Source organism: Centrocercus urophasianus, unplaced genomic scaffold, assembly GCF_019232065.1.
Source record: "Centrocercus urophasianus isolate 14NV4802_14NV808 unplaced genomic scaffold, USGS_Curo_1.0 seq_20, whole genome shotgun sequence".
Classification (NCBI taxonomy): domain Eukaryota; kingdom Metazoa; phylum Chordata; class Aves; order Galliformes; family Phasianidae; genus Centrocercus; species Centrocercus urophasianus.
Window position 1 is genome coordinate 9,294,146 of NW_024884756.1, and position 25,380 is coordinate 9,319,525.

General features: G+C 36.6%; 1 protein-coding gene across 1 annotated transcript in view; it reads right to left on the bottom strand.

The window, feature by feature from the left end:
- The window catches only part of DNAH7 (dynein axonemal heavy chain 7), a 102,107-nt gene that overhangs the window by 32,520 nt on the left and 44,207 nt on the right, over window positions 1–25,380 (bottom strand). The window contains 15 exon segments of the mRNA XM_042822371.1: window positions 576–730; window positions 3,254–3,417; window positions 4,078–4,263; window positions 5,345–5,525; window positions 6,768–7,114; window positions 9,784–10,114; window positions 10,910–11,139; window positions 11,967–12,839; window positions 14,981–15,200; window positions 16,976–17,102; window positions 18,861–19,029; window positions 20,089–20,244; window positions 22,784–22,981; window positions 24,300–24,524; window positions 25,024–25,155. Of these exon segments, the coding sequence (XP_042678305.1) occupies window positions 576–730; window positions 3,254–3,417; window positions 4,078–4,263; window positions 5,345–5,525; window positions 6,768–7,114; window positions 9,784–10,114; window positions 10,910–11,139; window positions 11,967–12,839; window positions 14,981–15,200; window positions 16,976–17,102; window positions 18,861–19,029; window positions 20,089–20,244; window positions 22,784–22,981; window positions 24,300–24,524; window positions 25,024–25,155 (3,694 nt within the window).

The window sequence follows — 25,380 nt, forward strand, 5'->3', positions numbered from 1 at the left end:
TGGAAGTAACAACAAATCATACGCCATGTGCCACCGAAAGAAATCACTTTGAGTATCCACGCCTTCTTGTCTTTCAATGCGAGACTTCAAGAATATCAAAATCGAAAGAAAAATAACGGAGAATAAACAATCTATTTCTTTACTTCAGCTCCAGTCATCCAACTAAATTAGCTGCGATTATCATTACGTATTCTATTAACTAACTTGTTTATGTTTGAGGGTACAACAGTACGGCAGCTGCAGTAAAATTACAGAATCCAGGAATCATTAAATTATCACAGCCTAGCACTTGGGTAATTCATACTCTTAAAAAGCCATAAATAGAAACAACATTACTTTTTAGAAGTCAAATGATTGTAACATGAAAACAAAGACGTGATAGTTCTTGCAGAGCAATTAAAAGATACCAATTAAACTGAGGATTAGAATCATTTTCTCCTAAGAATTAGCTTATAACCTGCATCAAAGACATCAACGACGATAGTTATAATTTAACGCCGGAGTTCTGTTTTTTATTTAATTGTGCCCTCTCTAGGTTTTCCTGTAATGTACACTTTCATTATTCAATAACTTACCAGGACTGCCAAACTGAATGCAATTTTCCAGTGTCGTAACAAACTGAGGGTCGCTGAGCTTGATCACGTGCAAGCTATTGACTTTTTCCATGTTCTTTATCCATTTATTTGCTTGACCCTGGGGATCTATCATAAGAGGCCATCTTCTCGCATTTCTGAAGGGAAAAGTACACATTTCAAGGCTGAAACAGAAGCTCTTTACTGTTACCTCAACGTCATTTTTAAGGCAATGTATTTTCTTTTTTCATTAAAACAAAAGCTTGCAAGTCCAAAATCCTGCAGCTGAGGTACATGCTCAGCTGTAATCTTTAACAGATTAAGAGGAAACGTGAAACTTCAAGTTACTTGCCCACAAAAAAATAAATTTCCCACTTCCAAAGAAAGTTCTTAGAATAATAATTCTTAAATCCGAGAAAGATTAATCTCATTTAATTTTATAATTCTTTCAAACTAAAAAGATCGCTGTAAGTTTGGAAATTCTGAACAGCTTTAATGTTGTAGACTTAAGTTAGCATTGCCAAGTGAACGAATGGATGCAAGAGGTGACTTATACTTCAAGATATCATCTTTTAAACCTAATCCTAAAGCACTATGGACACGCACAACGTCTCAATGTTATTTTTGCCAGAGCTAATTACTACTTTATGGGGTTTTTTTTTTGCAGCATTCTTTACCACACGTAGGTATGCTGACTCTAATAAAAGTTAAACACAGAAGGCCTTCATTGCTGTTGAAACCATTTTTAATGGACAAAAATGCACAAGTAATACCGTGTATATTTCCAAAAATATCTCCAAATGGCTCTCAAATTCTTCCTTAAAAAAAAAAAAAAAAAAAAAAAAAGCGTGTTCATTGCTCTAAAAAACTCAAGTTGCATTTTTATATTGTTCTTGAGGTCCTAAAAAAAAATGTAAGCACACACATATAACGACAAGCATAACACGTACTTTCAACCTGAGCTAAACTTATCTGATTTTTCAAAATTGCGAGCCATCGTTATTTAGTTTTAAAATGCTAATCATCTTCTCATCAGTTCAAAGGGAATTTTGATCAAAGCTTTATAAAAGTGAGGGGAGGGGATGTACTGTGGAAGCGGTGGATTCATTAACATGCGTCAACTTTGGAGCTTAGGTGATCGAATTATTAATATGGTAATTGCTTACAAAGTTACATGTTACATTTATAATCCCAGCACGCCTCCGAAACATCAGTAAAATGTTTCGCTTCCAGACGTACGATCAGTTCTAATTCTTAAGTGTGAAAAATACACTGGGGTTTTTAGCTAGCGAATTATTCTTTGACATCTGTTTAGTTTTGTACTCACAGCACCTGCCTAATTACCAAAGCTGAATTATTAACTGCACATCTATGTTTCGAAACGTTAGCTTAATATACAATATTAGCTAAGTGTGAAAACATTTGCTCTGCACTAAAAGAAGTATCAGACCACCGGCATTGGACAACATCAGCCTCCTCAAACAGTGACAAGAATTTTCAGGTAAACGGCAACAAAAATGAAAAGGTTTGTATCAGCAAGTTCATGCGATGCAATATTGCAGAAAAGATGTGAGGTACCTGTTACATAAGTATCTACTAACAGGCTTGCCAGCCATTAACCTGGTTCTAAGAAGCTTTTATTCTTTGTAGGAAAACACAGAGCAACAGATGTGAAATGAAGTATACAAGGTAGCAATCACAAAGAGAACACCAGTCAAAACAAGGTGAACTCAGCTTCAGTTGCCCTAAGAAGAAAACCCAGAAGCTACAAATCGGTAGCTATGTGCTGGCAAGCATACTGCGCAGAAGTGAGAGGTGCTTCGTTGAGTCATAATGGGCCTGGATGTTACATCATTTGGCAAAATACTGTCTGTAGACAAGCAGTTGAAATCTATATCATCTCCGTAGCATTTCCATATAGGGGAAAAATCCTCAAAGAAGGATTTACAAAATAGTCTCCATTAGCCCTGCAGAAACACCCCTTGGTAGTAACAGACAGCACATTTATTTTAAATTAACAGAGCTTTAGTTTCTGAAGGATGATTACTTTCATATCTACTGATTATACTACGAGCATAGAATTCAAAATTCTATTCTTTCACTTCTTGCATCGTTCTTGAATTCAAAATAGGATAAAGCCAAGCTGTAGAACAGAATGTTCACCACTTTGTATTTCCTCTGCGAATAGCTTCTGTTTAATCAATCCCATACAAAGAACCAATCAACACAAAAGCGCTGTCATAAATATCTGAAATATATATTAATTTGAAGGTGAATATCGTTTTGGGTTTTTTTTTATCCTGACTTTATGCATGTATGGAGACGTCCAAAGCACGGGTGAAGCGCTTTAGAACATTTAAACTGAAGAGTAATCCCGTATGCAGCATGTCTGTGAAATATCATTGCTTTTGGTTTCATTATAACAATCCAGAAGAGTTTAAAAAGAGGAGAGGGAATTCACAAATTTAAAATCTTCACATTATGAAGTTGAAGGGTATTATCAGTACTTCTTCAATTGAAACATCACAGTCATTTATTTATTACATAACTCTGGTTGTTAGACCAGCTATGCAGTTTAAACGTACGCAGTAGAAAACCGTCTACACAGGTAGTTAAAAGACAAGCATGTTGTAAGAAAGCAATTAAAAACAACCATGCTTTTGAAGATTTGTTTTACTTACGAGATAATGATGCCATTATCAATAGAAAATGTGTCAGAGGGTAACCCAGCAATATTCCAAGCTCTGATTTTCACCGGCTCTCCCAAGGTAGTCATTAAGGAAAAATCGTCAGAACAAGGAATGTTTCTCGCTTTACACATTAACGTCCACTCTTTGGTTTGCATCTAGATGAGAAAAGCAGCAAATATTAACTGAAGTTCTGCCTATTTACAATATTTCCACAACTATTAAAAACAATTTCCAATGCATTTCCTGTACTACACGCTACAGACAAGAGCAGTATATCTCCAAACGGAGAGAAACTCACACTTTTGTACAGGATATCTAAAAATGTCACTAAAAATGCCTTTGCGTGTGATTTCTATATGTGAAATGCAGGTATATTTGGTTAGAGATGCCTCCACGTCTTTTAAGAATATCGTCTACGCTAGAATTTACACTTGCCAGGAATACATCTGAGAAACCTTTACGATATTTCTCCAAAAATATTCCTACTTTCCCAGACACAAAGAGAGTTACTTGAAATGCACTTAAAAGAATAAAACAGAAAACTCTCAAAATTATGTACGTGCGATGTGTAAAACCTGCCATTTATTTACGCTACAAATACTTATAAAGTGAACTCCCTCTACAGAGGATTTAAAGCGGTAATATCAAAGTATCTGTATTACGAAGAAAACAATAGTTGGAAAAAGCAGCACAACATTTTCTTGAGAAAAATGGAGAAAATAATTACTTTGATTAAAAATGAGAGAAGGAAGAAGTAAAGTGAATTAAATTTAGATTATTAAAAAACACGTGCATGAAGTTACAGGGCGCATTACTTTTCTGTAGCTGGATGTAAATGCTCCTAGGTAAGCTACGATTCCTGACGAAATAAGTATATCTCCAGTCAAATTGATGTACTGCCTTGCCAGCTCCAAAGCGGTCTCATTCCAACGAGTCTTTTCACCACCGAGGCCTCCAATCAACTGCTCTGCTCGCTGCATTTTTTTGCGGCATAGGTCAACCTTAAGGGAAAAAGAAACCAAACTGATTACGTGATCGCTTGAGAAATATAAAAAAGTATTCACAATTAATTTCTCTTCACAGGTGCTTTCTTAATTTCCTGAAACATAAAGAAAACATCGATTTACAAATTAAATGCTTCCAAAGGAAAAACACTCTCGCTACCGGCACAGTGAAACCCATTAAAATTTAGCTGCCCTTTCATCTGAATTAAGAAAGACAACAAATATAAAACCCGCAATTCACTGCAATTCACGATAGCTCCGCACGCGATACGGAAAATACTGAAGTCAACGAAATGATCTACGTGTCCCAAAGAATCACAAAAAACTCAAAGAGGTCGTTGTCTCACTAAAGTAGGTATTTATGTTATTTCCTGTGAAAAAACACGAATACATAATCTGCATTTCCGCTGTTGCAGGTTTTTATCTAAAGCAGCTTTCCAAGTTTTTTTCCAAATTTTCCAATTTGATTTAACAGGTATTTAATCCAGCTCTGTCTCTGAGTTCCTTCTATCTGCTATGGACACGTTTCAGGCAGAAGATGATAAAATGGCTCCATTTTAAATTCTGATAGTATTCTTGTAACAAAACCTCATGATGTTGTATTACAAATCTTAAAAACAAAAAATAAAAAACCGTCGTCTAAACGTTGCCTGTCTTTGCACGCACAGTAGCTCTGCAGTTAGGAACAGAGTTTACCATGAACAAGCTAAAAATTGTTTTGGCACAAAAGGTGTAACTAAAACCTCAAATGTACTGGCCTGCAAGTTAACATTTAATCAAAACCATTGAAACCATTGAAAATTAACCAACTCCTAGGAAAGCAAATGTGAGTGAGGATGCAGGAGAGCTATGCCTGTAAATCACGACATCTGCATTTTTCATTACCCTAAAGCATTCGTTCCCTATGCTTTGTGCATTCAAATCTTCAAGATCTTATCACTGAAATAAAAAGATGTCAATCTACAAGTAAGACGGCACACAGGCAGTTAAAAGGAAAAATACCATTTGATAATGAAGTAAATTTCAAGTAACTGATGAAAAATCGGTGGAACAACAGTTCATATTTTGCATCATGTACCTGATTTTCTAAGTCAGCCTTCTCCTGTTTCTTGGATTCCAGCGTCTGTTGGAGTACAGCCAGTTTATCCTGGACTTCTTTCAGGTCAGCCTGTTTCTTTCTTAGACCATCCATAGCAATCTTCAGTTCTGCTTCAGCTTCATTCAACTTCAGCTTTTTGGGCGCAACATTTTTTATCACTCTAAACAAAGTCAAAGAATAAACTGAAAACCTGAAAAATGCACCCTCGTTCCAGAATTACTGTCAAAAAAAGTCAATACAGGAAAGACGAAGGGAAACGTCAGCAACTCGGCAGCTATGCACTGTCCTGTTTTTCGTTATTTGGTGATATGACAAGACAATTGGTGTTTGCTTCATTTACTTCATTACTTATTTCTGTGCTGCTACTGACTGACTTTGGCAGTTTCTGCAAAACTTTCTGTAATAGCTAATACCTTAAAGTGAAAATGGTTATCCTTCTGAGCTGTATCTCATTTAGCCACAACTTAGAATCCATTACAGATGGATTTCTGCCATTGGAAACACATAAATAATTGTATTAAGTTACAGATACACTGAACACACGCAAAGAGCTAACCCACAAGGAAATTAATAGCTTTTCATATCCAAGAATGTATTTTCCGGCTTTGAAGACTCTATTTTCTAACAATACCTGTACGAGGAGAACATTGGAAGCAACACAAAACGGAAAACATACTGTTTATCTTTTCAAAAATGTAGCAAGACAAGGTGCCAGAAGGTCCCTATCTCACTATTCCACAAATATTAACGTCGTAATTAATTAATCCTCTCTCTTACTTCTAAGTTGCATATCCTGTTCAAAGTCCACATTTGTAGTTAATTTTCTTTCCAATAATAGGTCACCATAACATTTGAAGTTGTTCTCAAATGCAGAACTACCAAGTATGCATTTCCTAATATTTTAGTCAACGACTACCATTCTAACGCTACTTACCGTGACTCAAATTTCAGATTAACCTTAGTCACCCGGTGGTGATTTACTGTTGAATGTGGGTTCCAAATATTTCTCAGTAGGAAACATCATCAAAACTGCATATATTTTTTCAGCACACCAAAAACAACACGCATAAGGATACGCAAGGTATCCTCGGGGCTCGATACGGTTAGAAACTTCCAAAGACATTTCAATAATACCTCTGTTTGCTATGTGCAACACTCCAAAAAGGTTAACTTTATTTGCTAACTGAATAAACATCGCTCCTGTGCCTTCTCAGAAAAATCTAGAACTGAAAATCAGGTTATACACCTTAACATTAGATATCTTCTATGAATGAATGTTTATGACTGCTTATTTGCACAAATCTTGCATCGGTAAGAAGTAGTATCAAATTTCCTTTAGCGTAAATACAAACTCACTTCTTCAACAAAGTTTATTTTAATTATTATTTTTACACATACTTACTTATCATAAACATCCATGGCTATGACCCATTTGCATAGACCCTCTGCTGCCGTGGAAGCATTTCGAATCTTGTCCGGTACAAACTCAGGATTTGTAAGATACTGTTTTCTTATGATAGCCATGTAAGCCGGGGGAATGTTATCCTTGTCGTATTCACGAAGAGACTGAAGAAATCTTATGTCACCCAGAAGTCTCTTAGCCGGACCCCAGAAATCCTCAATTTTTCTTCCGGAACCTGTTGGATCAGGAATCCTATCTGCCTTGATACCTTTAAGGATGCATATGGTTTCCATTACAAGCTTGACACCAGCAGGAGGACTCTTCATGGACTTAACCACTGTAATATCCTTACAAACATACAAGCGAATAAAACGAAACAAAGAAAAACATCCAACTTTTAGAACTCTGAACATTCGTTTGAATTAATTCCTCTGTTACAGTAGAAATAATAAGCATTTTTCTATCAAGATAATATTTTTCCACGCACACCTACTATTTTCAAACTTGATAATTTGAAACACATTGCGATTCTAAAAGCTTGTGTAGGTCACACGTATATATAGCTCACTTTCATTCTGAAAAAAATATATTTTTCTTTTCACCCCCCACTCTACTTCTCTCTTTGAAGTGCTCTGGAGTTCAAATTAACATTGCCTTCTAAACAAAAAGACCCGAAAGCTAGTTAATGGTCAATTTGGAAGAGTAAAAAAAAAGTCTCATCTGTAACTCATTTTTATACGTAATTTCTGCCCCTGAATCAGCAGTGGGCATTGCACTTCAGTTACGGAGTTCAGACGTTCTACCGCTAACCTTCGGTTCAGGCTCTGTAACAGTATTTCCAAACTTACAGAATCAATTCAGCAGTGGCTTAATAGATTTGGTATAACACAAGGCAAAACTGTCTCCAACCATAGTGCTCTCCAAGTACTGAATTAAATCCATTAGTACTCTGGTCAGTTATTAAACCCCCAGAATGAACTGAAGAAGGAAAGAAGCAACTAAGAAAAACGCTGCATCACGCAAAGAAAAATCTCCAATTTCTAATACGAATAAGCAATGTTTAAAATGCAAATGTGTAAGCATAACGCAAAAGAACAAAATAATTGTACATGTGCAAACACAGCCAATTGAACAGAAGGTTAGTGAACTAAAGATTAATGTAACATCATCCTTCTCAAAGACTAACTCTGCATGGAAATTCAAGTACTCTTTCTAACAGCCTTTCTCAGAAAATAACGTACTTAAAATATTAATGGAGTTCTAGACTCAAATTATCTTGCCAATTGGTGCTAGATTTTGACAGTTCGCCCAAGGTTTTGCTTAGTTTTGGTTTTGAGTTCTAAGATCTTGGCAATTTGGATAGAAAGACGTATCTTTTACATTCTGGAATTCTCTACTCACGCCACAAAAACACAGAAACGATAAGACTGAATGCAAATAGAAAGAAAATAACAACAGTTAGTGGAGCTTTAAGCTATGTTTTAAGAACAACTGTAACTGTGCAAGTGTTCAAATGAGAGAAAGGACAGCTTATCTATAAAGCCAGGGAATTTCACCGAGGCAGTCAGAACACAGGCTGATAGGAATTGCGGGGAAGGAAGTCTAAGAGAACCAAAGACCAAAGTTAACCATTCCATAAAATAAAATTAAGGACAAAATACAAAGAAACTTGATGAGGGTTTTAAGTAGAGTAAAATACTATTTCAAAGACTAAACGCAAACTAAAAGCAACTAAAAGCAACGTGAAGTGTAAGAAACTTTATGTAAGTGTAAGAATAACTGTAAGAAAAGCAAGAGAACTGCCGTTTTCTGAAAAGAGGGAGATATCGGTATGTAATAAAGCTCTTTGTAACTGGGACGATGACAAGCGCACCCTATAAAAATAGTTTACCAAAATGGCAGATCATAGCTCCAGAAATGCAGTATTTTCGTTAATGAATGAAGGACAGAAAAAAAAATTATACTAATTTCATAGCACTCAATTATGTACAGATGTTTCTCTAAAAAAGGAACTTAGTAGTGCATTTACGCACACAGGCTTGTGGGCAGCGTTTGCTGTCAGCGGAGTTAAGGGTGAATCTGAAAGTCCAGTGTAAGTGCTATAAGCTCCCCTACATGCACTTTTTATTTGTTTTCGTCATGCTTCTTAATTATGATTTGAGGAAAAACCTCTTACTTCCCCACCTTCCCCCTGGAAGTTCCTCTTTTTTTTACTCCTCTTACAATAAAACTTTTTTGATACATTGGGCAGTTAAAGAAGCTGAAGAATTACTTAATTGGCCTTCAAAGCTGCATTCCTGTTTTGTTATTCACAAATACACAACAGCCTTGAAGAGTCTAAGTCATTTACTATTTTCATAAACCATGCCAATGATCTGACAATGACCTAATCTGAAACTTTTGATAACAACAGTAGCTATAGATAACAAAACATTTGCTTTCACGTAAGATTTCCTCAAAGTATTCAAAAATCCTGTTTCTCACAGCAGCAGAAGCACACAGTCCACCCACACTTTTGCAGTCCGGGAAACTTCCTCTCATCCCACCACAGGCAAAGCAAAACTGGATATCCATAAAACTACAAGTTGACCACTTCCAATTCCAATGTCATACTCCCTCAACACGAGGAAACACAGAATCTCAATTCCTAGACTCCAAAAGACTAAATCTAAAAATAATACTTGACAGGGTGAAAAGTTACGAATGAGAAGGTCTAAAGTATACACTTTTCTAACTTGGCTAGCCAAGGCAAAATACGCTTATAGTTATGAATTTTGAAATGTCTAGTATAACATTTGATCATACAGTCTGCAAAAACAGTCTTATTGTATTTTTGCTACAAAATACAGTTTTTTTTCCTTTTAAAAAAAAAAAAAAAAAAAAAAAAAAAAAAAAAAAAAAGCTTACAAATTAAAAAAAAATTGTTAGTGTAACATAAACTCTGCAAAGCAGATACTCAATGCTTACGTTTCTCACAATACCACTCTAGTTCATGAATACACACAGTCAGATATACCTGTGCAGTGAGAGTGTCAAGAGCAGCCAGAGCAGCTTCTAAATAAGGCAGTGCTTGAGCTAAGTCAGCATCGCATTCGTCTTTGATGGCTTTGGCAGCCATAGCTTGCTCATTTGCCACTGCTTCATCAGCTTTCACAATTTTTTCAGTTTTGGCTACTTCTGAGGATTCTTTTTGAATAACCACCATCATCTCATCGACCTGTGTGCTGGCTTCCTGTAACTGAGGCTGCAGAGCTTCCAGCTCAGACTGCATTGAGGCGACTTGAGATGCAGCAGAGTTCAGTTTCTCCAAGCCAACTTCGTATCTTCTTTTCATTTCCATCACCTTGCTAAAAATAAATAGCACTTCATTACAAAAACATTTAATCAGTACTTGACCACTGCATTCACTAGGGCTCATTCCCCAAATTTCTCAATACATCAAGTAATCAAATACTCTATCACGCTTGTTTTATTCACTCAACAAATAACGAATGTACCAGGAATTGCGTAAGCCACAGTTTTTAACTGCTCCACTATGCATACACAGAGATTGGTTTATAGATAAATCTATTATCACTTCAAGGTAAGTGAGCAGTTATTAAGTTATTGACAACAGAGTGCCAAGAACTGCAAAAATCACAATACAGTAGTTAAGAGAAAAAATAAGAGGGAAGAGGTGAGGCTGGAATAGAATTTGTATAATTGAGGAAATCCCTTTATTAGTAGAATGTGACACAGCAATTTTTTAGATGAACTTCAGAACTTGTCTTAATTGGTATGGCAGTGTCCAATCAGTGGGAACAAAAGGAAAGCAGAAGAACTTCCTCTCACCAGCTAGGAACATACAGTACAGCTGCACAGATGTGCAGAAACCCTTTCTGAAGAAGCTCAGCAAAGCTGTAGCTCACTAGCAAGACCGTGGCACCTAGCAACTCAGAAGCTGCTTTCCCACATATCTTTCTTGCAGCCTCCAATGAATCTCAGAGGAAACAGGATGTATTAATTATTACAATTTCAATTGTGTTTTAATTTACTAGAAACAATTCACTGTTTTGTTCAGATTAGCTATAGAAGATAAAAAAAAATAATAATACTTTTTGTGAACTTGTGCTCTGTTAGTAAAGGACTTCATTGATCCTTACGTGCGTTTCTTTTCAAGCAGAGTTTTAAAAGTGGAGATCAATTCCAAGTACGAAGTAGGTGTAACATAGTTGTGTCTCTGAAGCTCCGCGTGGTATAAATCAGATAAAACAATGGTAGATGTATGAAAGCTTTTACACATATCAATACACCCACTTCGAGTTTCTTCTGACATTTCGACATCTTCCAAGAAGCGAGAGGCAACTGCTTCCAATGCATCTTCAGGCCACGTCTATGACAAATGAATCAACACTTCTCTTACTCAGCACTTCACACTTACAAATACCAAAACACTTTACAAAACAAAAACAAAAATCTTTATCCCATTTCACAGATGAAGATACCGAGACATAAAGAATCGGACTGCATTATCATTATAGAAGAATAAAAACTAGAAAGAACTCAAATACCTAGAGATTTAATTCAAGCCTCCTGTCAAATCTCATCTGGAGCAAACATTCTTACTAAAAGGAAAATCTCACGTTTTCAATATGTCCATATTGGTGTAAGATTGTTACTCTTCTTCAAAAGAATTTTTAAAATTAGACCAGGACCTGTTAAAACTTGATGGATTACATATACTTTAAATCATGTATCTAGGGCCTTTAGGATGTCATATGCAGAATATAGTCTTACTACAGAGTAGTAGGGAAAACATGGTGGTCTGCATCAGAAAGATGGTTGGTTTGTTTGTTTATTTGTAACAGAGGTTACAGTTCCAAACTTTTTTTTGGAGCACAGGTTCTGGTAGTCCTTGCAATATAGAAAACGATTCTTTTTAAAATCTATAATGTCTACAGTACTATGTTCATTCAGCTATGCTCTTATACCACAATCAGACATTTATTTTCTTGATGATTCTGTATTCTTCCTATATTAGCTTTTATTACAGTTAGGTTTATTCCATGTGTGTAAACAATTTAAAGCATGACACTAAAAAAATCCAAAGTATTTTTCGCTGCTATCTCAATCAGAATTATTTGCTAAAAAAATGACTAAACTCATATGCCTACTACATTTCCATTAGAAAAACAAGCCAAATAAAATTTTTCTTTTTACCTGAAACCAGTCCAGCGTGCAGCAGTTGACAAGAGCGGGAAATTTACGAAGGCGATTACGGAAAGCATCTCCAATTGGACTCATTGCCAGTACTATATGAAGTTGATCTCGGCAGCGATCAACAAACATGTTAAAAAGAGCTATAGGACTACCATCAGTTTGTTTGGTCCTGTCCCTCTGGCGATCTATTTGACGCATTTGTTCACAAATTTCTTGTTTCTCATCTAATGCAAAAAGGTTTGGCACTTCACCTGCATTTAGTAAGTTGTTAATGTCTTCTAAGAATGACTCTTTTTTTATCTGCGTATCAGTGAACAAGAAAACTCCCTGCGTTTCTGCTTCTGTAGATTTTCTTAGTATATCTTTCAAGTCTTTGTGCCATTCATTGGTACCGTAACTTTTGGTTATTTCAACCTGGAAAAGGTTGTACTCAGCCATGTGGGCTGCTAATCGAGTAAGAGACTGTCGGCCACTACCTCCAACACCAACAAGGAGGGCATGGCTACGAGGCTGTTTCAGAATACGGGAAATTCTACAAATATGTTCTATAGCAAACTGGAACAAGACTAGCTGCATTGGCTTTTTGCTTAAGTTATTAAACTCTTCGAGGTGACTCTCTACAACTAATCTCAGCTGATCCACATCAGTGATCTCTCTATATTTAGTGTCGTCTCTTTTAGGGTCATGAAAATCACAAAACATTAAAGTACGTAAGTCATCTTCCTCCACTCTGCCATCATTATTGGAGTCCAGATTCTGGAAAAGTTCATGAAAGTCTTCATGCAGGTCTTTATTCACAACTTCTTGGATAAATCCAACAAGCCAAGCCCGATCAGGATTATCCACCAAACGATCATAATATACTCTAAGGACCTGTATGATCAAAATAGTTACATTGTAGTACTTGTTTCTGCTGTTGAATTTGTATTTATTTTAATAAAGATAAATTGAATACAAATCAGAAGAAAAAAAAAATCAGAATATAAATAATCTTAAACTTCAATCCATAGAAAAAAATAGATATTTAGAGTCAGTTGGAACAGTCAAGCCCAGTATTATAGCCTTGGAATTACAGTAGAGATCTGTGTGGAAATACATAAACATATGCATTTGCTATGCATATTCTAATAAATACTATGCGTTTATTAATGTATAAATGTAAAAAAGGCTGCTGCAGATGAAGGAAGCCTTCAGATCTTTCTGCTACAAAAATATAGGAGAAGTTACAGTTTGTATTTCAAGCAAGAAGACAGCTTCTAGGAACCTTTTTTAATGAAAAAGATGGTGAACATTAGAAATGGATTTCCTGGAGTGCGTTGTACTTGTACTTATAGAAATGTAAGAAGCTTCTAGAAAAGCTTCTTCAAAATTTGCTATTGCTCCTTTTTTTATGTTATCCTTCTTTGAGAAAGGGTGATCAATGGGCTGAATACCAAAGAGGTCTTCCATCATTGATGCCAAATATTTTAAAAGCATAACAATTATAAAAACCTTGCTTTCCTTTAATTCCAGAGGAAAAATAAAAAAACAAAGAAGGAATGTTTCTAAGTTGCGCCTCTAAGGTGTCCATTCTACTATGATGGATGGGAAGCATTTGCTGAAGGCAGGAAGATTGTGAGTTTCTTCCAAAGGAAGACCAGAAGGAAAAAAAAAACCAATAATAATAAAATAGGGATCAAACTTTAGATTGCTCAAATTTCCAGAGATCCAGGACTACTTGCTGTTCTTTTCACAACTGATTTGTCTTTTTTTGTAGGGAAGAAGGAGGGAAGAAATCGAAAGGACTGCGTAAGCATTCAAAGCAGCAACCAGAGGCCACATAATCACATGCAAGCAAATCAGTGGTCAACTTGTCTACAGAGATACAATTTGTATTGGCATAGAACGACTGAATGTTTTGGGTTGGAAAGGAATTTGAAGTTCCAACCCCTATGCCACAGGAGGACAGGGTTTCCAACCACTTAATCAGGCACTAGATCAGGTTGTCCAGGGTTCCATCCAACCTGGCCTTGAAAACCTTCAGGGATGGAGCATCTGCAACTTCTCTCACAACCTGTTCCAGCACTTCACCACGCTCTCGGTGAAAAACTTCCCCCTGACATTTCATGTAAATCTCCCCTCTTCTTGTTTAAACCATTCCCCCTTGTCCTATCACTATCTACACACGTAAAAAGTTGATTTCCCTCCTGTTTATAAGCTTCCTGAAAGTACTGGAAGGCTGCAATGAGGTCTCCCCACAACCTTCTCTTATCCAGGCTGAATAAGCTCAAATCCCTCAGTCTGTCTTCATAGAAGAGATGCTCCAGCCTTCTGATAAATTTTGTGTCACTTCTCTAGACCCATTCTTGAAGCTCCACATCTATCCTGAGGTAAGGATTCCACACTTGGACGCAATATTCCAGATTGGGGCCTCACTAGGGCAGAGTAGAGGAGGACAATCACCTCTCTTGCTCTGCTCGTCACCCTTCTTTTGGCCTTTTGGGCTACAAGAACACATATAGCACTGCTGGCTCACGTCCAGCACTTCATCCACCAGGACCGCTAAGTTCTTCTTGGCAGGGCTGCTCTCACAAAGTTCTTCTTCCAGACTGTACGTGTATCTCAGACTTCCCTAACGCAAATGCAACATCCCGTGCTCCCATGAACCCCCTCCTCACACCTGTCTAGGTGCCTCTGGATGACATCCCTTCCTTCTGTAATATCAACTGTACCACTCAGGTTGCTTTTGTCTGCAAACTTGCTGAGGGTGCATAGATAAAGATGCTGATGCGCACCAGTACCAGGAGTGATCCTTGAGGGACACTACTTGTCACCAGTCTCCACCTGGACATATTTGATTAAGTCTGCCCATTCAGAATATAAAAAACCTTGTCTCATGAATGTGATAGCAATTTACAGCTGCTAGGCAATAGGAAAAGATATCACAAAAACATTAACAGTCAAATTGGCATCTTAAAATGACAATAATAATAATAATAACAACAACAATAATTTCTTAGCATTATGTGATTTACCTCATGAACCCAGAGACGTTTTATCATTTCTGTAGAATCTATTGTTTCAGGCCTTGACAGGCAAACACCTTGAATAACACGTGAAAAATCACGGAGATTGAACAAATAGTGTGATTTGGCTGGGGTAGGAAGTAGATTCTTCATAGCTTCTTTATATATACGCACGGTTCCATTAATAACTTGTGGAATCAGTTCTATAAATTGAGGTGGAAAGCTGTAACTGATAAGGTATAAAAGGTGGTAATTAATAAACAACACAATACACGCACACTTGTATGTCCCTGCTTTTAAAATTCTGTGCTTACGGAGTCATAAAATCATTATTTGAGCTGCAAGGGACTCTTCCATGTCATTAGTCCAATTCCCCTACAATGAACGGGGACGCACACTAGTTCAAGGTGCTCAGAGCCTGGTTCAGACTGACCTAGAGTGTCCCCAAGGATGGGGCATTCCACTACCTCCCTGCGCAACCTCTTCCAGTGCCTCACCACCCACATTGTAAAACCTTCTTCCTTACATCCAGACTATATCTTCCCTCTTTTAGTTTGAAGACATTTCCCCTCATACTGTCTCAACAGACTCTGTTAAAAAGTCTGTTCCCTTCTTTCTTATACCCCCTCTTCGGATCCTGGAATGGCGCTATCAGGTCTCGCCACGGAACCTTCTTTTCTCCAGGCTAACAGTCCCAGCTCTCTCAGCCTGCCTTCACAGGGAATCACAGAATCACAGAATCACAGAACTGCAGGGGTTGGAAGGGACCTCCAGAGATCATCGAGTCCAACCCCCCTGCCAAAGCAGGTTCCCTACACCAGGTCGCACAGGTAGGCATCCAGGCAGGTCTTGAACATCTCCAGAGAAGGAGACTCCACCACCTCCCTGGGCAGCCTGTTCCAGTGCTCCGTCACCTCACTGTGAAGAAGTTCTTGCGCACATTTGTGCAGAACTTCCTATGCTGCAGTTTCCAGCCGTTTCCCCTTGTCCTGTCTCCACTCACCACTGAAAACAGTCTGGCCTCGCCATTCTGCCCCCCACACCTTAGATATTTATAGACCTGGATCAGGTCCCCTCTCAGTCTCCTTTTCTCAAGGCTGAACAGACCCAGTTCACTCAGCCTTTCCTCGTTCCATCCCTCAGATCATTTCTGTTGTGCTCCTGTGGATGTGCTCCAACAGGCCGACATCTCTCCTATACTGAGGACTCCACATCTGAATGCAGTACTCCAGGTGAGGTCCCACCAGCACAGAATGGAGTTATACTTCCTCATGGGCAGCTTAAAAAAATATCAGTTCCCTTGCTAGATTAAAAGACCAACCTTGTCTATGAATCAAAACTAGCAAACATGGAACATGCTGGAAAAATTGCCTAAGGTCAGACATAAGCAATCATACCCTTTCCTCCCTAGATTTTTACAACTAACAATGGCAACAGAAAAGTTGGTCTAATAGCCCTTGCTATCTTCCTTCTATCTCTCTTCTCAAAGGGTCAGAAGCTGTCAAGCATCAACACAGTCTAGAAACAGGATATTACAATTTTCTGAGACTTAGCTGTTAGAATGGAGAGAAAAATTAAAGCTGAATCAATAAAAAAATTTAAAAATCTAATAATACAACTTAAAATTATTCAGCAGTGAAAGATTGAAGAAAGAATAAACCTTCTCGAACAACAGGAAATTTAAGAATAGATTGTGGTTCTGTTCTTTGAACAATTTCTAATCAAATTGTTTTTATACATCAAATAATACAGTACTACAAAGATGTCTCAACTAACTTAATTAGGCTCAGCTAATCTAGAACTTTGTTGGAAACTTCAGAAGAATAAGTTCACTATTTCAACATGATCATCAGTTCAGTTGAAGTAATGAATATCACAAAATGCACAGGATATAAAATACGTTCATTTTTTTACAACACAAAGTTCCTACAGACGTATATTTCAAATTTTCCTGTAACGTAATTAAATTATTTTGATTTTTCTACATACAAAAAGATCTCTTACCATATAGTTAGATGCCAGTCTAAGATTCTAGAAAATATCGTGTACATGGATTCATCATCAAATTCATTAATGGTGATTTTATTGAAGTGTCGCAAGAATCGTGGTGTTACTGGGTTTCGACCGCCACCTATGTATTAGAGAGCAGTACTATTGTAAATGACAGAAGAAGACAGAGTAAAACAGAAAAAGCCTAGCAATCAATATTTTTTCAATCTTCATCATTCATTCAACTAGCAGTGCCACAACAAAAAGCACCAGGTCATAAACTTAATGAAAGCAATAAGCTAGTGAAAGTATTCATGGTGTTCTCTTGCAATAAACAGTATACAAAATAAAGACTGAAATGGTCAAGTTATAGACAGATAGACTTGAACTTATTTTAACCACACTTCTGTAGAAGAAGAAAGACTTTATCATAGACTTTACATGTATGTTCTTGATTTAGAAAGCATCTCCACGCAAAAAAGCTCAAGATAGGAACAAAAGGAGGTTTTACAGAAAAAGTGCCTCCAAAATTCGGCCAAAGTAAAAAATAATTTTGAAAAAGTAAGATGCACGATTAAGCTGGGCTCTTCTTTCACAGTTTCCCTCTGTTCAGCTCTACAGACTAATCGTTTAGATAAAGTGCTTTGTGGTTGAACACTGCTGCCCTAGTTTCAGCTGGAAGTTGATTTTCTCTTTTTTCCTCACAATGTCTGGTATAATGCTGTGTTTTGCCTTCAGGAGAAAATACAGTGTTGATAACATCAGTGTTTTAGCTGTTGCTGACCAGTGCTGCACAGAGTCAAGGACATTTCAGTTTCTCAGCTTCTCATATTGTCCTACTATTGAGGGGGACTAAGGGCACACAAGAAGTTGGGAAGAGACAGAACCAGTGTAACTCACCTAAAACGGACAGAGGATATTCCATACCATATGATATGATGTAAAAAACCCTGAAGAGGGTGGAGGGAGTTGATGGAATGTGGAGCTGCATCTAAGAGACTTTTCTGGAAGTAATGTCTTCCATTTTATTATGTTTGCCCATAGCAGCATAGGCATATATTGGTAGCATGGGAGTAAAGGATGAATCTGTCAACTAATATTCCATTATATGTTGTTGCCATGCAACAGGTGGCAGCAGAGCGGCACTCTGACAATAGCATCTGATGTGGAAGAGTATATGAAGCAACGGTATGTCACTGAACTCCTCCATGCAGAAAAAAGGAACGCATCCGTTGACATTCATTGATGCTTACAGAACATTTATGGTAACCAAACAGTGGATGTGAGCACAGCGAAGTGGTGGGTTGTGCATTTCAGCAGCAGTGACAGCCTGTCCCCTCTGCTGATGCAGATTTCTGGCAAAAATGCACAGATAATGGTAACTGCACTGAACAGCAGTGTTTTGTACGTCAGAATTTCCTATATCAGTGTTGTAGTGCTCTTTGTATCTGTTTTGATTTCCATAGAAATAAACAGGAGGCATTACTGTTGGAGCGCACTACCTATATATATAGTCTACACGTACACAGGCTATGGGAAAGATGATCTCCTGACATCATGCGATTACTTCATTTTTCTGCCAAGAAAAGTAAGGCTTATCTCCACTTAGTGCTTTCTTTAAAAAGCTTCAAACAAGGCTTCATTAACCCAAAACATTTTCAAAAATACTGTTCAGATACACTCTTGTCTTCCTGCAAAGCAAATATCTCCTCCCGTTTGACTTGTGCAGTCAATTTGCTGCTCCTCAACCACTTTAGTTTGACTGCTGTTCATATTTTCTGCAAAGAAAGCATTCCCTGAGTCCTATCCATAGCCACGAAGGCCATAACTAAAGCAATAAGCATTTAGCATTTGGAAACCAAGAAAAGAGAGAAAAAAATGTATAATACATGTCTCTTACCTGGTGGTCCCATTGCACAAACGATCTGAATATCTACAAGTTTAATCATTGAGCAATCTTTAAGGTCATACCAATTCCAGTGATCTAACCACTGTCGTAGTAATTCAACAGGAGGTTGAGCACCATAGACCTCTCGGGCTGGCATGTTAACATCATCTACAAATACAACCTGAAAAGGAAAACAAAAGAATTTTGTATTTATTGATTTTGCTGAATTGGAATAGTACAGTCTTCTGGGAATCATCACAAAGGTCTTACTGGATTTGCTGCCAAGTTAAATAAAAACAAGCAGCTACAACAGAAACCGTGGCAATTCTAAAGCCATTCCAAAATGTACGGAAGACAGAAAATCTGTATTTCTTTTCTTGTATCTGAGAGCATTTAATAAGAGTGCAAAATAGTACTTGCTACTTAATCCTTCTGCACCACTGACATGCCTTTTCCCACAAAAACTCCAGAGGCAAGAAGAGCCAGGAAAGCTTCAAACTTCACTTAGACTATCAAGTCTATTAAGCTTTATATCATTTTTGGCACTGCTATTCCTAAAGCATATGCCGCTGGAAACATCTTCACACAGTTAACCTAATTCAAATAATGCAAGTTCTAGAAACACATTTATGCCATTCATTCCTCTTTCTTCTCTTTTTCTTATTTAGAATTGTAATTTGAGCAACAAACTGAGATGGCTTTGAATGTAAACCTATCTGGGTTTCTGAATCCATTTTTTTTTACTCCAGAGCTCTGTCTGAGTATCTCTTCGCAGATGCCCACACAAATGAGCAACGAGGATGAACAAGCTTCTTCTTCCCATGACATAAAATCTAGACCTACAACCAATGACAAACCCATGGTAATTCCACTGTTTGGTTTATATAAAACTCAGAAACAGCAACACTCAAGAGTCATGTGCTGTCAGCAGCACCTCACCCGCACAGAACTCTTATCTAAAGCACAGAATCACAAAACACTGAGGGGGAAATATGATATGCTGATCACTGTTGTTCATATCATATATCTGTATTGTATCATCTTTTCAGTTGATTAAAATGAGATGCATATTACTAGTGAAAGAGAGAAATAAGATTGGAAACTTGTGCAAATAAATGAGAAAAATTAGAACTGGGGATTCATTTGCCTTTCTTGAAATCGGTTGCAATCAGTTACAAAAATAATACACTCATATATTCGTTTTCATTTAAACACCTGCGTACAGAAAGATATCAATTACCATTCTCTTCCCTAGAGGAGGCCCAAAAATTCCTTTTCTCCTTTTATCCAGCTTTGACATGATAATATTCTGAGTCTGAGCTGCCGTAGTTTGTGCTGAAAAGTTAATGAGCAGTGGCTTATAGACTTCTTTATTCAAATTATTTAAAAGGAAATTCTGGAAGAATTGAGCAGAAAGTTAAAATACATATATAGACAAACTTAAAAGCAATCTAGCAAATAGCAATTAAACAATTTGTACCATTTTTATTTAATTCACAACGAAAAAGAAGTAATGTATATCTAAGATAACACTTCAATCGTATTTCATCTGATAAACCAGTATTTAAAATAATAGTGAACCTTTATTTGTCAAAGAAAAATTTCTACTTTGCTTTACAAATATTTTCATGGATTCTAAAAAAACCCAAGCAATCAAAACAGTGTATTACACAAATTCAGTATGTTAGTATTTGTACAAGCAAAACATTTCATCGTATTATTAGGAGTCGATTTGTAAAGCCTGTACTGACCCAAACCAAGAAAAGCAGCCACAGGTCAAAACAGTTTTGCTTAACTTTAAAGAGTACCCAGGAATATTGCCTTCAAAGGGCATAGGAAAAAAATGTAAAAGTAAGTTTTATGGTCAAGATTGATCTTATTTTATAATGTTAGCTACCCTCCAAAGCCTCTTCTTTATTAGTTTAAATGCAATCTCTGCAGGAAATATGGATCAAAGTCATCCTTTTAAGTAAGACTGAATGGGACTCATTTCTTACCCACAGATAGGTAAAATCACAGGGTTCGAAGTCATCCTTTCAGACATGGCTACAGAGCAATACTGCATATAAATTAATGTCTCTAGTGAGCTGCTTAATCTCTCATCAATAGATGTTGGAGCTTTTAGACCTCACAATCTTTTTAGCAGAAATAACATTCACTTTCTACTTCTCAATTAAGACAATGAAAATATAACAGTGACAATATACAAAAACTGGAGAGAAATGTAACTCAATGATAACACTTCTTTCACTCTTCTTATCAATACTGAACTCCCAAGCAGTACCGCATTTTTAAGTACCACTCTCAAAGTTAACTGGGCACTAAAAACTTACCATATTCTTCATTACAAATGAATGCCTTGTGATTTATTGGTTTTTTTAATTATTATTATTTCAGAATAGTAACTTAAAAATTGAGGTAGGTTACATAATCCTTACTTGGTAACTTAATTTACTACACTTAATTTAATGATAGAAAAGGAAAATAACAGCTTAAAAACATGAGACTTAACTTATTTATCTGCTTACATAATTTTCAAGACTCGCCCTCTGCAAAATAATTGTACACAGGTTTTGTGCTGAGGGCATGAATAAGCAAAAGCAAAACTCTATACAAAAAGACACAATGGAGGAATGGCTTCTCTCTTAGTAATTATTTAGAGAATCTCAGTTAAAAATGCAATAATGACTTTGTTTAATCTCCAAAGAGTTAAAAGCTTTTTTCCTCAAATATAAAGTATTACTCTACCATGGATCTAGATAGAATGCAATGAGAAAAGCTGATTCGGAAATTTCCCTGATTTCACCAACAGCAGGACCATTATATTGCTACAGTTCCATTACTTACTAGGCTTTAATAGTCTCCCAGAAAGACGGATAGCATCAGGATTTAACCCACAGTACCTGTCTGATCTATCTGAAGATTAAGTTATCTAAACTGCTTAAAGTCAGAATTCTTAACTATGTCATACATACTGTTATTAAAATATTTTGAAAAAAGCTATCCTTTTCCTTTTTTCTTTAGCTTAAAAATCCTGAAGCTAGAACAAGTATTAACATTTTGCCAAAAACATTTTGTTTCAGAAATAGCAGAAATTGCATACAACCAAAAACTTCAGTCAGCATTATCTGCATTTCTTTTTCATTTTCTCTTATGGACAAGGATACAAAGAATATTTGGCATTCTATAAAAAGAACACAATTATTTTGATACACTTTCTTAATTTTCACTTTTTAACATTTTTTATTGCAGTGAACAGATACAGCCAAGCGATTTTTTAAAGAAAACTGGCTGGGACAATTTTGACAAGCTGATTTCCTTCCCACCACGGTCTGTCTCTATAAAGAATTCTATATTAATACTGATTATCATTTTTTGCCTTCAGATTACTTTCAGTGTCTAAATTCTTGTTCTCCACTGTTTATCAATCCATGGAATTGCCACTGGAATGTGAACAGAGGTTATTATCTCCCAAACTTTTCCACAGTAGCAGCAGCACACAGTTTTGCTGCTCCTAACTCTAGAACATAAATATTTCTTTTTCTGTTTTGTTTTGACTGGATGAATTAGTGGATAGTCTTTTGTACATCAGTGTCTCTCTGGACCGTGCCAACTAAGCGTGGTGAAAAATGACAACATAAAGTAAATCAGGACAGGAATCAAATTGAAGAATCTCATTTACATGGTATTAGTGGCTTTTTTCAACGGATATTTGATGGCTCCATAAGAATCTAGTCTGTAAGTGTGAAGAAAAATAAAGATAAAATAAGAAAAAAGTAACACACCTACGTAACTGCTTTTGTGGTTGCGCGTAATTTACTTTCATAATATCTGCAACATTCATGTCTCATTTTCTTTATATATACAATAACATCAACTCACTCCTCATTTAACCCCTTTCAACAATCTCTAACGTCTGTTTTAGAAGTACTTACAGTGATATAGGTACTTTTTCCAGTTCCTGTCGGCCCCACAAACATAGAAGGCTTTTGATGCACTGTCAACAACTCCATCAGAGACATATATCGAACTGTATCCTGAGTTGGCACTATTATTTCATTAAATGTCACATCCTGAGGTATAGGAGGAGCTGACTTGAGCGTTTCCACCCAAGGTTCCCAAATCCCTGCTCCCTATTTTAATATATGTGAAAGTCAAATATTAATAACAGAGAGGAAGAAGCAGAATGAAACTAACGCAAATAGAAATATCAAAGTTCTGTGAATTAACGGACAGAGTTATCAGCTAATTTTAAAAAAATATTTGAAATAATTTCACAGGTTTCAGTACTATAAATGTGTGTGTGCGTGCACACAATATAAATAGTTTTCTTTAACTAGGATACAGAGCTTTGCTGTCAATTCTGACTACTTACACAGAAACATTGTGCCAGTGCCTCAAGTGATTCAGCAATTACTGAATTACTGAATTTATGACTGAAAGACAATTTTTTTTACCTTAACTTTTGTATCAATACACATATTACGTATATAACGGAAAAGAATACATTTAACTATAAACAATAAATAAATCTGTACATAAAAGAAATTACTGTATAATTCAATCACAGAAATTAAAAAAATCAGAGTTGTTACTTTGACAGACACCTTACTCATTACAAACAACTCAAAACTATGCAATTTGTAGACAAACCAATTTTGGTGCTGAAGTGCCACAGCAAGGCTTCTTCCTTTAGGTCACTGTACTACAAGAGTCTTTAGAATATGCCAAAAAAATTAAGAAAATTAATGTAAGGAGATAATATAATTGTAAATAGCTCTAAAAAAACACTTTATTTTCTCTCCTACCGCCCAAAATATCAATCTTGAGATGAAAGTCGTATGAAATTCCTAAAGATTGCTCTCTCCTTAAGTAAGGAAGAACATGTTTTTATAGATTATTATCGGAAGACATAAAGCTTTCACAGCTGATAGAAATCTCACTTCCTTCAGCAACATGCAAGTATCATGCACAATCTAAAATCTAGACATTTCTCATCGTAATTCTCATTGTACAGCAACAGGAATTTACAGGACTGACAAGCTCCAAATAGGTCATTTATTTTATTTTGGAGTTTCTGGAGCATGCTAGATAAAGCTTATGCAGTTTTCTTCTCATCTGGAAGAGGCACATCAAAGATTCACATCTTAATCTCAAGGAAAAGGGACAAATGAGAAGGCACAGTAGTAGATTTTCTGCTAACTACTTCTCTACAACAAGCAATTACTACGGTAGCTGAAAAGACAAGCCTTGATACTCTAAGCCTCAGACAGAACACTGGATATTACACTGGTTTATAAGGAAGAACATCCTGCCTATGCTGTGACAGAAACATACAGGAGAGCAACAACAACAACAAAATACAACAACAATACACACGTTCCAATATTCACCAAAAATTACTTGACAGTGTAAACTTCGAGGCGCTACGTCTTCTTTAGCAAACCTCACCTTTTTGACAAACCGATAATCATAAATGGTTCCTTCTGTTGGAAATGGGACTGTGAACGCCTTTGAAGCGCGTTGATCAATACCACTCAACAATTTATATTGCTCCCTTGTCTTCTCACTAATTGGTCCTTCAAGCATTTCTCGAACAATTTTGTCAAACTTCATACGGTCGTCCTCTTTACAGCTAGCTCCTACAGACCATGTCAGTGAAAATAAAAAAATACCCTACAGTCGGAGAAGAAACAAATTCAGTACCTGTAAATTACAAATGTCTTATTCGCTAAGCCAAAAACATTTTTGCATGAGATCACAACAGAATAATGCTTGACCAATTTAATTTTATGTATAAAGCTCGGGACCATGCTTCCAGTAAAATGGAACACCATTTATGCTGATTATCAGTACCTGATCTCCTTTTCTGTGCAGCAAAATCCCTGACCTACTCAGTGCAAAGCCCTCATTTTGAGACAACTCGAGCATAAAGTGACTTCTATTCCAAAACAACAGAGATTATACTTCCATTACTCAAAGGACTACCCTGTCAAGTGATATCCTTATTAACCCTGTACAGACACATGTATTACGCAGGTAATAGTTTTTTCCTAATTGGACTTTACAAAATGCCCATTAGAATGATTGAATAGAGGTATTATTGCCCGTGAAATCCATCCTACTAAGTCCCAGATCGAAGGTGCCGATTCTTTACTTTGAACATGCTGCCCACCTCAAGCCAAGAAAAAATGTCATGGTCATTCATAGCTTTAACTTTGGCTTCATCTGCAAATTCATCCATCATGCAGTCCATCAGATTCATTAGCGACTGAATTAAGTTTGTATCTGAAGTAGGAGACAGTTCCTGAGAAGAAAGAAGAAATACTCTTGATTGCAGATATGTTTTGCTCAGTGAAATTAGACTAGTTGGGTTTTTTGTTTGTTTTAATTTATTTGCTGTTTTTCACTTTTTTGTTCTTTTGCCTGAAATACATTCAGAAGCAGGTCAATCCCATGAACATCCTGCTCAAAAGCCTTCATCTTAACAGCACTTACGAAAAATAAAAATAAATTGATGTTGTCCTACTAA